Source organism: Cucurbita moschata, unplaced genomic scaffold, assembly GCF_002738365.1.
Source record: "Cucurbita moschata cultivar Rifu unplaced genomic scaffold, Cmos_1.0 Cmo_Scf00003, whole genome shotgun sequence".
Classification (NCBI taxonomy): domain Eukaryota; kingdom Viridiplantae; phylum Streptophyta; class Magnoliopsida; order Cucurbitales; family Cucurbitaceae; genus Cucurbita; species Cucurbita moschata.
In genome coordinates, this window is record NW_019268519.1 from 2,382,714 (window position 1) to 2,395,723 (window position 13,010).

The 13,010-nt window shown below is 41.9% G+C and overlaps 3 protein-coding genes across 6 annotated transcripts; 1 reads left to right on the forward strand and 2 right to left on the reverse strand.

Moving 5' to 3' along the window:
- Positions 1–3,851: 3,851 nt before the first annotated feature.
- LOC111438424 (E3 ubiquitin-protein ligase RNF12-B-like) lies at positions 3,852–6,566 on the reverse strand. Of its 2 annotated transcripts, none has more exons than XM_023076354.1 (6): positions 6,242–6,566; positions 4,898–5,767; positions 4,648–4,821; positions 4,440–4,576; positions 4,253–4,363; positions 3,852–4,144 (listed from the first exon to the last, which is right to left on the reverse strand). In XM_023076354.1, exons 1-6 carry the CDS (start codon positions 6,362–6,364, stop codon positions 4,057–4,059), a joined length of 1,503 nt encoding a protein of 500 aa, XP_022932122.1. In that variant the 5' UTR covers positions 6,365–6,566; the 3' UTR covers positions 3,852–4,056. The 2 variants fall into 2 exon arrangements, with proteins under 2 accessions (XP_022932122.1, XP_022932117.1); XM_023076349.1 differs by having other exon boundaries at positions 4,648–4,827.
- Positions 6,567–7,264: 698 nt separating this feature from the next.
- LOC111438409 (putative glycerol-3-phosphate transporter 5) lies at positions 7,265–10,504 on the forward strand. 3 transcript variants are annotated; one of them, XM_023076337.1, is made up of 3 exons: positions 7,265–7,638; positions 7,832–8,805; positions 9,832–10,504. In XM_023076337.1, exons 2-3 carry the CDS (start codon positions 7,833–7,835, stop codon positions 10,392–10,394), a joined length of 1,536 nt encoding a protein of 511 aa, XP_022932105.1. In that variant the 5' UTR covers positions 7,265–7,638; position 7,832; the 3' UTR covers positions 10,395–10,504. The 3 variants fall into 3 exon arrangements, with proteins under 3 accessions (XP_022932105.1, XP_022932090.1, XP_022932098.1); XM_023076322.1 differs by having other exon boundaries at positions 7,266–7,720; positions 7,761–8,805; XM_023076330.1 differs by having other exon boundaries at positions 7,266–7,638; positions 7,827–8,805.
- Positions 10,505–11,462: 958 nt separating this feature from the next.
- Positions 11,463–13,010, reverse strand: LOC111440836. Its single transcript, XM_023077641.1, has 5 exons — positions 12,780–13,010; positions 12,638–12,690; positions 12,522–12,567; positions 12,353–12,414; positions 11,463–11,838 (listed from the first exon to the last, which is right to left on the reverse strand). Exons 1-5 carry the CDS (start codon positions 12,841–12,843, stop codon positions 11,659–11,661), a joined length of 405 nt encoding a protein of 134 aa, XP_022933409.1. The 5' UTR covers positions 12,844–13,010; the 3' UTR covers positions 11,463–11,658.

Genomic DNA, 13,010 nt, shown 5'->3' on the forward strand with positions numbered 1-13,010 from the left:
AGACTCCACGTCTTGTTCGGCCGCCTCTTCTTCGAGTTGGCGCGCCGCCAGTCCAGGTGGTTCACCTCTTCCTAATAGGTCTTCCATCTTCCGGTACCTGGTCGAGAAGTTGACTGGTTGCTCTATCTCTAGCTTTAGGATGTAAAGGCAGTTTGTCGTGCACCGAACTTGCGTGAGCAACCGTCGTCGATCATCGCGGATCCTAAGTAGCCCGCGTTTGATGGAAATGTGGCAGCCGGCCTTATCGAGTTGACCCAGGCTCACAATATTAGCCTTGAGTCTCGGGATGAAGTAGACGCCGGTCAGCTTGTGATGATTGCCTCCCTTGCCGACGAATAGGATGGTGCCGTGCCCTTCGATCTCGACGACGGAGCCATCGCCGAATTTCACCGTCCCGCGAATCCCCGAGTCAAGCTCGGAGAACGCAGACTTGGCCCCGGTCATATGGTTTGTTGCCCCCGTGTCGAGGACCCATCGCCGGTGCTCTTGCTGCTCGCCTCTTTCACCGATTTGAGCGAGCACTCGCTCCTCCTTTAGTCGAATTGGCTCCCCAGGTGCATTTGTTATGCACAGTTGGAGTTCTTCCTCGGGTTGGACGCTCACCGGAGCAGTTATGCCGTCGTCGATTACCTCTGTGGATTTGGGGAGCTCTTCCTCGGGTTCGACGCCAGGTAGGACTGATGCAGTCACCATGAAAAGGGTCGGCTCATCCTCCTCGGATTGAGCCACATGGGCCTTTTCGGCCGTCTCCTTGTTCCTGAGCTTGCTCCAGCAATTCTTGCTCAGGTGACCTCTCTTCCCACAGTACGAGCACTGGATTGGCTCGTCATCAGTCGACTCCTTCTTCTTTTGATCCGCCTCTTTCCTGTGCATGCGCCATCGAGATTTCCACGGCTTCTTACCGCCTTTGCGGCTGGAGGGCCCATTGCTCTCGCCGGTGTCGTCACGGAGCTTTAGGCGTGCAAGCCATTCCTCCTCAGTGAGGAGTAGACGACCCTCTTTGTCGACAGCTGAAATGGTATTTTTCTTCCGCTGCTCGACGTTACGCAGTCTTCCGGTCACCTCTTCCACCGTTGACCCTCTCTTCCCACAGTACGAGCACTGGATTGGCCCGTCATCAGTCGACTCCTCCTCCTTTTGATCCGCCTCTTTCCTGTGCATGCGCCATCGAGATTTCCACGACTTCTTACCGCCTTTGCGGCTGGAGGGCCCATTGCTCTCGCCGGTGTCGTCACGGAGCTTTAGGCGTGCAAGCCATTCCTCCTCAGTGAGGAGTAGACGACCCTCTTTGTCGACAGCTGAAATGGTATTTTTCTTCCGCTGCTCGACGTTACGCAGTCTTCCGGTCACCTCTTCCACCGTTAGGTCATTCACGTCAAGCAATGTCTCGATTGAAATTGCAACTTGCTCGAGGTGATCGGGGACGACCTGCAGCATCTTCTTCACGATTTCTGTCTCGTTGATGCTGCCACCGAGTGTGGTGATGCTGTTGGCGAGCCCCGTGATTCGCATTGAAAAATCATCGACGGGTTCACCGTCCTTAAAGCAGATCTTCGAGAGCTCCTTCCGCAGCTGCTCAATGTTGGATTCCCGCACTCGCTGTACACCGACCCGACGGGATTTAATTCCTCCCCAGGCCGATTGCGCGGTGCGCTTGGTGGAGAGAGATGCCAACATCTTTGGGGGCACAGATCGTAATATGGCGGCGAACGCCAACCGATCCTCCCGGTACTCGATTGTTTCTCCTTCCTCTGGCTCGACAGCGTGCCATAACCCATGCGCCTGTAGGTTGACGCGCATCAACAAGACCCACTCGTTGTAGTTGGACCTTGTCAACATCGGGTACTGAACAACGGCAGTCGTTGTCTCCCTGATCACTCGCTCAACGCGACACCTCGACGCCCGTCATCACGACGTCGGCCTCTTCGTGGTGGTGATGGAGATGTCGGCACTTGACGGCGGCATGGAGGAGTGAGCGAGTTTGCTCGGGATGGACCCCACGATGTGCTTATTTTCGCCATTTTCTTCTACTCGAACCTGAGACCTGTGTGTTGTTAGGTCGACACTCTGACCACTTGAGCTATTCAACTTGAATGCTGATAGGTTGGCTCTTCTGTGATGGTATACTACTGATCGCTTCAGAAGAAAGATAAAATGCGTAAAATAAGAGAGAGAGAAGGACTGAAAGTTTGACTACTCTCCAAAATCCGGATGTGAAATCTTGTAAACAGATTTCCTATTTAAATACAACCTATCCTAAAAATGGGTGGAGAGTGGCCAATTGAATCTGTGCCACTCCTAGAAAATTGACGTCTAAGAATTTGCTAATCCATTCGACGTGTTTGTCAAATGGTCAAAGGGAAATTAAATGTAAACGTGTGAATCTAAATAAGAAAAAAACAAAGGTTTTATCTAACATATAGCCCTCGGAAGATGTGTCATCTTGTTGTAGGCTCGTGGGTTGTTTATTATTTTCGCATACATTATGGCTAGAAATCACTTTTGCAGTATACAGACCAAGCCAGTTTGTTCCCAATCAATGTTAACCACATTTTGATGCGACTTACTTTCTCTTGTGGATTATGTGGGGACAATCTTGTTGAAAATCCATGTAGCTATCTTATTCATTAAAAAATGTGTACCTATTTGACACCACACCAAATAAAATTTCATTTGTCTACCGTCCATTGTAATTATTTGTAGATTTATAAGTGAGAATCTAGATGGAATGATGTGATATGTTGTAGAACATGAGATTGATATGTATTCCTTGTTATGCATTTTCAGGGCTATATAATAATAAACTAAAGTTTTTTTTCCAGGATCTTCTCATTCTATACAACACTTCTATGCTGTTATATACAGTATACTGCAGTTCAGGAGATCTGCATTTCTGAAATTTGGAAGTTATCAAACTTGCATACTCCTGCCATAATTTCGAAAGAAAGTGCGACCATGGTAGGAATGGATTTTTTGTGCTGGTAGATTTCTTTTGTGATAAATTATTTAAATAAAAATCAATGAAAGAGAATTTTCAAGCACTGAAAGAGAATTTAGAAGAAGAATGGTCAATTCTGATGGCGGAAAGTTCAAACAAGGAGATGAGAGCGGAATAGACAAAACGACGGCCCTTTTAGGTCTCTGTTTCAGGGACATCGCGGCGGCGGCGGCGGTGTTGATGATGGAGGCAATTGTGGCCCTGATTGTGAAGAAATAATTAACAAATCTGGAAAGAAGCAATGGGGTTTCAATGGGTTGACGAAATGGAAGAGAGACGAAACAGAGGATGAGACAGCTCCATTGGACCTCCCATGAAAGATGTGACAGTGAAGCTTTTTGGGGTTCTTCCAAGTTCAATTCAGATTGCAACGAGTCCAATTGGGAAGGCTCCCAGCACTAAATAATAAAAAGGAAGTTGCATTCAAATGGTTCTCCATCCGATTTCTTCATTGACAAGGTAACGAATTGCTTCAATGGCGTTGGCTTGTAAATTGGTGCTTTTGTTTCGTTTTCGTGTCCTAATTTCGTTCGTAATCATAAGGTTTTAGACGAGAGGATTGAAGAAATAGCTTTCACGAGTCCAATCAGAGCTCAACTCCACAAATCCCAACCTCAAATACTCGTATAATGGCAGCAACTCGATGCGATGGACGACATTTGACGACGACAAGAAGTGCCAGCCAAATCTCTTCAACAACAATATTAGCAAACCCAAAGGGCTTTCAGCGTTGGTGCTTATAATTCTCAAGTATTTGTAAGCATAGAGCTGAAATTACCGTCTCCCTGTCTTGGTTATCTGTTGTCTTGATACAGTTCCTTTTTTGGTGTATATTGTACAAATGTCTGCATGGTTCAAACCAAACTGGCTTTTCCAGATATTCATTCGAGCTTTTATGCTCAGGGTAAAACTAATAACTTGTGCAAATATTTCTTCTGAAACAGCTGTACAATATGAATGCCTTACAAAACCATGGGGATTCAATTCATCCCCAGTATTAACAGGGAACAGGATTACGAAAGTTTCCTTATCGCTAGTGTCATCGATTATACAATTCATCAAATTGTCGTTGGAATTTCCAAGTTTGAAATCGAACATTCATCGTTCGTGCCTGCACGAACATCCCCTCTACAAAGTGGGCATACTCTGTTAAACACAGTGATACAGGGAGATGAATCCATGAGTAAAATGATACCTAGACATAAAAATAGATAAAAAGGGAGCAGTAATTTATGATGTATAGGCACAACATACCCATGAATCTCCTTCAACCATTTATCGACGCACGACATATGATACTCGTGGTGGCAAGGAAGGACTCTTATTTTGTCACCGTCTTCGTAATCGGCAAGGCAAATGTAGCATCTAACCAAGCATTTGTAAACAATCCCAAATTAGAAACTAAACAAGAGTACATGGTTAACGAAAAGAGGGAACCTACTGCTCAATTTCATCCCCTCCATTAGTTTTCTTTTCGTGGTTCTTCAAAGGAAAAGAGTCAACAACTGATTCTGGTGCAGGCAGTGAAACCATGGATAGAGCAAGAGAAACAGGCTGACCATGAATTTCATCCAAGACCTTTAGATACACAGAGAACAAGATGTGAGATACCTGTTGAATTACACAGCACTTGGAACTCCAAAAAGTACCTCAAATAGTGCTTCAGCAAGCATGATTATCCGCGATATGCTTGCACGGGTGCTCGAATGTTCGACCCTTGAGAACGAGTCGCATGAACAAGCACCATTAGGATGAATGCCTGATGGGCAAGGTAGATTTTGGCGACTGTTTTCACTGAGACTACTTCGAATTCTTTCCCATAACTGCACCTAATTGAGAAGCAATCATGTATAAACACAATGGAAGACTGATCATAATTGTTAACATTCAGAATGTAACCTGAGATCTTGAGTTTCTTTGTTGTTCGTTCAAGACGTGAATTCTGCTGGAAAAACGTCTTGAATCGCCACTCGCTTCATCATCGATAAAATCGCCACTTATATCAAGGAGCCACCTGTCTTGATCTCCTGTATTACTAAAGCTATTAGATGGGAAAACAAACGGAGACTCACTATGCCTTCTGAAACTACGCCTTGAAAAGGCATCCCAAAACAGTCTTCTGCTATTCCTTCTAGCCTCAAGATTACTTGCATCAGTGCTACTCGTAGACAAAACATTGGAAGAAACACCGACCATATCAACATCTCCTTGGCCCACCTCCCTATCATCAGACACAAGAGTGTCTAAACTTGAGGGTACCTCTTGCAGAGATTCGTCTCCAAGAGACTGGAAAGTTAATGAAAGATCAGGACGACAAGGCGACGATTCAGAGTCTGGGTTCTGGTAAGCTGTTGCCTCGTCCTCTTGAATGCAACCTGTCAGCTCATCGGAACATGAGTCTCCAATCTCTTGAGTAGTCGAACTGCTCGCCGCAAACATAACCTTCATGCAGACTGGTTCGGAAGATTGATGTCCTTTACATGAAGTACCATTGGAAGCATTACTATAGCTACGAGATTCTTCATGGCTATAATCAGCACTAACCTGTGGAAGAGGAGCTAATTCCTTATTATGAGACACACGCTTCCCATGAACATTGATATCATCTACAGCACATTGCTCCTCACTGACTGCAATGTCATTCTCAGAATAAGCGCTCTGTCCCATTCTTATAGATCCATTTGTGGGGAGTTGAAGTTCATCGATGTTGTGATTACAGTGTTGATGTTCCACCGGGTGGACAAGAAATTGAACCATAGAATCTTCCATCTATTGAAATCCAAGATTCAAAACATGAGCGAAAGGCAAACTTAGATGGTAAGAAACTAATTATAACATACAAATTGAAGATTCAAATCACCAAGCAATCGGATAGTGATCATTACCCATCAACAATCAACAAAAACGCAAGCCGAACAAATAGCAAACAAACAGAAACATATTGCAAAAGCTACAGCAGTTCAAACCTAATTCCGGGGGATACTCCGATCAAAACTATTCCGAAACCCAATTCAGAGCTCAAAGGAAAGCAATAAACACTTGAATCAAAGGAAAGCAATAAACAGCTCGTAATAAAAGATGCTACTCAGGGTCAATCTTTGAGAGGAAGATATGGAACCCCAGATTTTTGAAACAAGATTCGAAGGAGGAATTAGAGTAAAGTTCAGGAATAATGGGAAGAAATGGGTGAAGAAGAGAGAACAAAAGATTCGATGATGATGAAGAAGAAGAGGATTTAATGACCTGATGAATCGCGCGAGAAGAGGAAGCACCGCAGAAAAGAGAGCAGAATTTGGAGCGGTTGGTGCGGTAATCTCGGGAGCGAGAAGGGCGCGACGACCCCAGACGACTACAGCTCGAACCCATTTGGGTTTTGGGGAAGAAGAATGGATGATGATGATGATGATGATGATAAACTTGAAGAACACCCAATTCAGAGCTCCCTGATTTCAAATTGAATTATGGGGTTTTTCAATCGAAAATCAATAATTTTGATGTGAATGGGGAGTTCGTGCTGTTGTTGGGGCTACACTACACCCCCAATGTCTATTATTAATTTCCTCCAAACTTTTTTTTATATTATATTCTCCATAGCCTTTTGAATTTGTAAAAGGGTTTCCAAGGTTTTCTGTTAAAACAAGTTCAGAGGTGTCGTGTCGCCATAGCTCTTCACAATCAGCATTTGGAGGAAATTTGTTGTGGCTGTGAAGAAATTGGCCACAAATTCATGTTGCTCATACAAACCTAATAAATTAAAAACATTATCTTCATTTAAAATAACTAAAGTTTTAATGAAATCTTCCTTGGTCAACCAACTGTTTTAACCCACTTCGTTTAGTCAACCAATAAATAAAGTCAACGTGAGTCTGAGTTTTTATATTTTATTTATTTATTTTTTTCCTTTTCACAAAATTTTTCTAAATTAATTTATTTCTAAATCTTTAAATGATTTAGTTTATACAAAAATTAAAAATTAGAGTTAGTGTCGTCTATTTACACGGTAGAGACTCCCTAAGGTGCAAAATCTCCGTTTAAATGAGATATATATTTCTATTCCGTTCATTTAAATTATGATAAAAAATATATATAAATAAAATTGATGCTAACTACAAATTACGTGTGTTCTTAAATTAAATTAAATTAAATTAAAAAAGAAAAGGAATGGTTGACTATTTCTTTAAATATATAATATATATATATATTTGGATAATTTAATTCACGAATTTTAGTTTTCCAAACGTTTTTGAAGGAGAAGATTTGAAATATATTTAGACTTTAAAAAATGGGAAACAGTTTCAAAGTCCAAAATGGATAACGGTAAGTGATCGGCGATGACGAGAAGTTCCGATCCGAGACCGAAAGATTGGGCTTCTGTCGACGTCGGAACCCTACGTCGATCCTTAAAATCCGAAGTAATCAATTCGGACGAAATCCTACATCTCCAAATTCCGATGATTTAAGATCGATTTCTTGGATCTTTATTACGCCATTCTTCTCATTCCCGGAAATTTCAGTGTCTGATTCAGGGCTCTATTTCTTTCTTGTTGGATCTTTATTTCGCCATTCTTCTGAATCAGACACTGTAATCCTCTGTGCTTGTTCTGATTGTTTGCAGATTGGAGAGCGGGAAGCTTCAAATTGTTGGGGGTTTTCGTATCGTTCTTTTTTCTTTTGTACAGATTGCATTGATTTTCCAGAAATTATACAACGCTCTTAATTGATTTGCGTTCATCTTCTTCCTACAAGAACCGCAATCTTTAATCTGTTCTTGCGTTTTCGTTAGTTGTTCTTGAGTTACTGTGTTTAATTATCTTCACGGATTGGATAGGTTAGGATGCGATCGAGACGCAATGTGGCTCCAGCGATTGATTTGTTCCCAAACCTTAAGCCTCCCCACAGAACTTTAGGTTTTCACAGGACACTTGTTCTAATCATCACATTCCTTGCATATGCGTCCTTCCATGCCTCGAGAAAACCTCCGAGCATCGTTAAGAGTGTGCTTGGACCAACAATCCCGGTAAATTCATCAAACATTTTGCGGAGTTCGCCCTCAAATGTAACTGGGTGGGCTCCTTTTAATGGCCCTGACGGCATCCAGTTGCTAGGGAAGCTTGATCTTGCGTTTCTTTCTGCATATTCCATTGGAATGTATTTTGCAGGGCATGTTGGTGATCGGATGGACTTGAGATTATTTCTTGCTTTTGGGATGATGGGTAGTGGCATTTTCACGATACTATTTGGGTTAGGATATTGGTTAAATCTTCATGTGTTGTTGTTTTTCATTACTGTTCAGATTATATGTGGTCTATTTCAGTCGATTGGATGGCCATGTGTGGTGACAATTGTAGGAAATTGGTGTGGCAAAGAAAAGAGGGGACTCATTATGGGTGTCTGGAATTCAAATACTTCCATTGGAAACATCATTGGATCGATTGTAGCTTCTGGGATTTTGGAAATTGGATGGGGTTGGTCGTTTGTGGTACCTGGAGCTTTGGCCATTTTTGTTGCCATTTTGGTGTTTCTGTTTCTTGTTGTGAGTCCTGAAGACATTGGATTTGAAACCTTTGTTAGTGTTAGCGAGACTGAATTGAATGCTGAGGCGATTTCAGTTGAAAAATCAGAGAACGCAGATTCAGAAGAAACAGTGTTGCTTGGTGTTGAGCATCATTCAGATTCTATGCCTGCAATTGGCTTCTTAGAGGCGTGGAGGTTGCCGGGTGTTGCGCTTTTTGCTGGCTGTCTCTTCTTTTCCAAGCTTGTCGCTTACACTTTTCTCTACTGGCTGCCATTTTACATCAGACACACAGGTACCTCTTTCTCATTGCTAATGAATGAAATTATCATTTGAAATGCAAATCTTAGAATGAGTGTGTCTTAAAAGCTTTTAAAAGGCTGCTTTTACGGCGAAAGCACTTAACATGGCTGTAACAGCCCAAGCCCACGGCTAGTAGATATTGTTCACTTTGGCCCGTTATGTATCATCGTCAGCTTCGCGGTTTTAAAACGTGTCTACTAGAAAGAGGTTTTCACACTCTTATAAGGAATGATTTGTTCCCTTCTCCAGCCGAGGTAAGTCTCACAATCCCCACTCCCTTTGGGGGCCAGCGTCCCCGCTGGCACACCGCTCGGTATTTGGCTCTGATACCATTTGCAACAACCCAAATCCACTGCTAGCAAATATTGACCTCTTTTGCTTGTGATGGTTTTAAAATGCGTCTACTAGGGAGAAACTTCCACATCCTTATAATGAATGCTTCGTTCCCCTCTCCAACTGATGTGGGATTTCATGATCCACCCCTTTTAGGAGCCCAACGTCCTTGCCGGCACACCGCTCGGTGTCTGACTCTGATATCATTTGTAATAGTCCAAGCCCACCGCTAGTCAATATTGTTCGTTGTGGCTCATTACGTATCGCCATTAGCGTCACCGTTATAAGGATGTTGAGCCCTGAAAAGAGGTGGATTATGAGACCTCACATTAGTTAGAGAGGAGAACGAATCATTTTTTATAAGGGTGTGGAAACCTCTCCCTAGCATCCTAGCAGACGTGTTTTAAAACATGAGACTAACGGCGATACGTAACAGGTTAAAGCAGATAATATCTACTGGCGGTAGGCTTGGACTGTTACAATGCATTAGTTGTATAAAGACTCAATCCAATGCCTGGAATTCGAGCAATTGTCTATAAAATCGATAGGCTAGTACCTAAATATGTTCAGCATGATATTGAATCCATTGTGTGAAAGAAGGCAACCTCTGTTCATCCTGAAACCATTCTTTAAATCTAGCTTTGAAGCGTGAATTGCTTATACTAGTAATTTTCTGCTGTGATAGCTGTTGCTGGTGTGCATTTATCTCATAAAACAGCCGGCATCCTGTCCACGATTTTCGACGTTGGAGGTGTTTGTGGAGGAATATTAGCAGGATTAATCTCTGATTTGATCGATGCTCGTGCAGTTACTTCAATAGCATTCCTGCTACTCTCAATTCCTGCTTTAGTTCTCTACCGTGCTTTTGGGAGCATTTCCGCAGTCACCAACACCTGTTTGATGTTTCTTTCGGGGTTACTTGTCAATGGCCCCTACTCACTTATTACCACAGCTGTTGCAGCTGACCTCGGCACTCAAAGTATGCTTGCAGGGAATTCCCGAGCTTTAGCAACCGTGACTGCAATCATCGATGGCACTGGGTCTATTGGGGCAGCTCTTGGGCCTCTTATGGCTGGATATCTGTCCAGTAGAGGATGGAACGCTGTCTTTTTCATGCTGATTCTTTCCACCTTCTTTGCTGCCCTGTTCTTGGTTAGTTTAGCTTTATCCGAAATCAAAGTAAAGTTGGAGCAAGGACAATGGTTTTCTAGTTCCCACACCTCAACAGGTTTAGGTCTAGAGAAGTAGATTTCTGATAGAAAATATATTTGTACATCTTTGTATCCTATTCCTTTGTATTCCTTGGAGAAAGATTCATGTACCATCATACACAGCAATTGATACGAGAATACAAAAAATAATTCCATCTTTCATTTATTTTTCTGAGTCATGTGAGGATTACGTATTAGTTGGAGAGAGGAATAAAGTATTCTTTACAAGGGTGTGAAAATCTCTTCGTAGTAGACGCATTTTTACGAGGCTAACAAGGATACGTTACAGGCTCAAACAATATTTAGTACATTTGCCTGCAGTTTTGTTTCTGTCAATACTGATGCACTCACCTTTCGCAAGCGTGTGAGATCTTATGTGATCTCACATGTGAATGGTGGGTAGAGAGGGGGAATGGTGTCACAATCGCACTCTAGTGGCAAGTAGACATGATTTTAGTAATCGGTCATACTTATCTAAGATGAAAGTATGTAAAAGGGGCATTCCTGTATTGCTACAATATAAACTAGTAAAAGACTTATCTAGGATGAAAGTATATAAAAGTAGTTTGGAATGGACATACGGTCATAGACAACACGTCCTACACAAACATAATTGAAACACTCACCATACGACTATAGACGACACGTTTTGAGCAAATATAACCGTGACAAAGGGCAGGCAAAGGCATCGGGCATAGGGCATGGTGATGTCCTAATCTAGTGCCCCATTTCATATGGCTGAGCGGAATTGGGGGTAAAAATGGGCCCAAATTCTTGAGAAATGAGTACTCAAAATGGTGCAAGAGATGTAAGAAACATGATGGATCCAATTTAAAGCCCACTTATGGGACCCTCTGCCACTCTTTGTTCCCATTATGCACCACCTACCACTCTTTCTTCACTCTTCAAAATAGAACCCTTTTTGTTTTACTTACAAACCCTAGTTGTTCATACTATACAAAACAGTTCCTTTCTGTTCCTTTTCTCAAAGTAAAAGTAAAAAACAAAAGACACCCAAGTTGGTGGGATTAATATATTATAATGTCTGGTCGTTGCCTTTATCCATGCAAAACATTATGTAGAATTAATTAATTAGGGGTACAAGTAGTAATAATAATATTAATGTTGATAACATATAGGCTTTTAGTAATGGTATGTACAAAGGACAGTTCCCTAAGCCCTAAAAAACCTGCAGCATTTCTGTAACGCTGTCTTTTATACTCTCTTTTTTGTTGAATTTCTTTTACCCTACAACCCTTTTTGTCTTGTTCGGTTGTGTTGTTTGTCTGTTTCTTTTGGGATCAGTTATGTATTGGAGGCTTTCTTGTTGCTGGAGAATAGTCCATTTCTGCTATCTCTATGAGGTCTGGATAATGTTGTTGTTGTTCATGCCCTGCCTCAAGATTCTCAGAAACTGCCTTTGAACTCTTCATGTCCTGTTCTTTCATGCCCTGGTTCCCCTTTTTGTTTCCTTCTTTATTCTAAACATCAAACCACACACAACCCTGTTAGTGATATTGTCCACTTTGAATATGAGCTCTCGTGACTTTGCTTGAAAAGTATTTTTTACTTATTAACCAACGTGTGACTCCCTCCCAACAATTCCCATCGAACAAAGTATACTATAGAGCTTCCTCTTAGGCCTATGGAGCCCTCGAACAACTTCCCCGAGGCTCGACCCCTTTTCTGGAGTCCTCACCCTTTGTTCGACACTTGAAAATTCTATTCACATTGCTAATTTACGGGCATGACTCTGATACCAAATGTTGGAATGACCCACGATCGAAATATGTCGAAACAATGAAAAGAATTGAAAAGCTAAGTGTTTAAGATTTCTTCGTTTTAAAAGCTCTCTCCTCTCAAGTTGTTCCTTTTACTTATTTCGACATATTTCGATCGTGGGTCATTTCCAACTTAATCAATTGCTGTTCTTGTATGAACTTTACGTAAATTTGTTAGGTTTTAAAATCCGAGATGACTAAGACTAAGACTAACCCTTGTTGTGGAAGGGGTTGGAGATGATGGTGAAGTTTCCATCAGAAGTTTTCTACTTTTCCCTGCATCATAAATGTCAAACCCACTTTAGATATGCGATGTGATGCATAATAAAGAGTGGAATATGTCCCGTTTGGGCAAGATTTAATGCACAAAACTTAAGCCCAACCTGAATTCCAATGCCCATTTTCTTCCACCAATGGAACCTCCTCTTCCTATAGTTAATATATATTAGCCATCAAGATAAGAGATTTTGGAAGAGAAAGCTTTAAAGGGAAAACTCACAAGTGGTGTTCCTAGCAGCAGTGGCTTCATCAGCCCATTCCCCAAGCGAACACCTTCACAAACACAAACTTGCTCCATTAAAGCATATAAGAGCATCAAACAACAAAACCCATCTAAAACAAATTGCAAAAAAGTTGCATACCTTGAGAGTGATCAAAGAGGAAGAACATAAGGAGAAGAGAAGCAAGAACATGAATGGGCCTCATTTATGGATCTAAACAAGTGTTTTTTTTTTCTCTTTGTGTTTATAAGAGGAGATCAAAGCGTAGAAAGTAAGCTAAAAGACACCAAATTTGAGACAGTTTTGGATTCCTTAAGGTGGTCGGAATTGAAGGAGAGATATGTGGAACTCGTGAATGCTTGATGCCTTGGC

Bases quoted from the DNA above. Each gene is read 5' to 3' on its own strand.
- LOC111438424 (XM_023076349.1), bottom strand. From the start codon at position 6,364: ATGGGTTCGAGCTGTAGTCGTCTGGGGTCGTCGCGCCCTTCTCGCTCC. The intron at 4,828-4,897 runs GTTACATTCTGA...CTTCTCAATTAG, and splicing joins AAAGAAACTCAAGATCTCAG to GTGCAGTTATGGGAAAGAAT. The intron at 4,145-4,252 runs GTATGTTGTGCC...TGTGTTTAACAG, and splicing joins TGGTTGAAGGAGATTCATGG to AGTATGCCCACTTTGTAGAG.
- LOC111438409 (XM_023076337.1), top strand. From the start codon at position 7,833: ATGCGATCGAGACGCAATGTGGCTCCAGCGATTGATTTGTTCCCAAAC. The intron at 8,806-9,831 runs GTACCTCTTTCT...CTGCTGTGATAG, and splicing joins ATTTTACATCAGACACACAG to CTGTTGCTGGTGTGCATTTA.
- LOC111440836 (XM_023077641.1), bottom strand. From the start codon at position 12,843: ATGAGGCCCATTCATGTTCTTGCTTCTCTTCTCCTTATGTTCTTCCTC. The intron at 12,691-12,779 runs GTATGCAACTTT...GTGTTTGTGAAG, and splicing joins CCTCTTTGATCACTCTCAAG to GTGTTCGCTTGGGGAATGGG. The intron at 12,568-12,637 runs GTGAGTTTTCCC...TATTAACTATAG, and splicing joins TGCTGCTAGGAACACCACTT to GAAGAGGAGGTTCCATTGGT.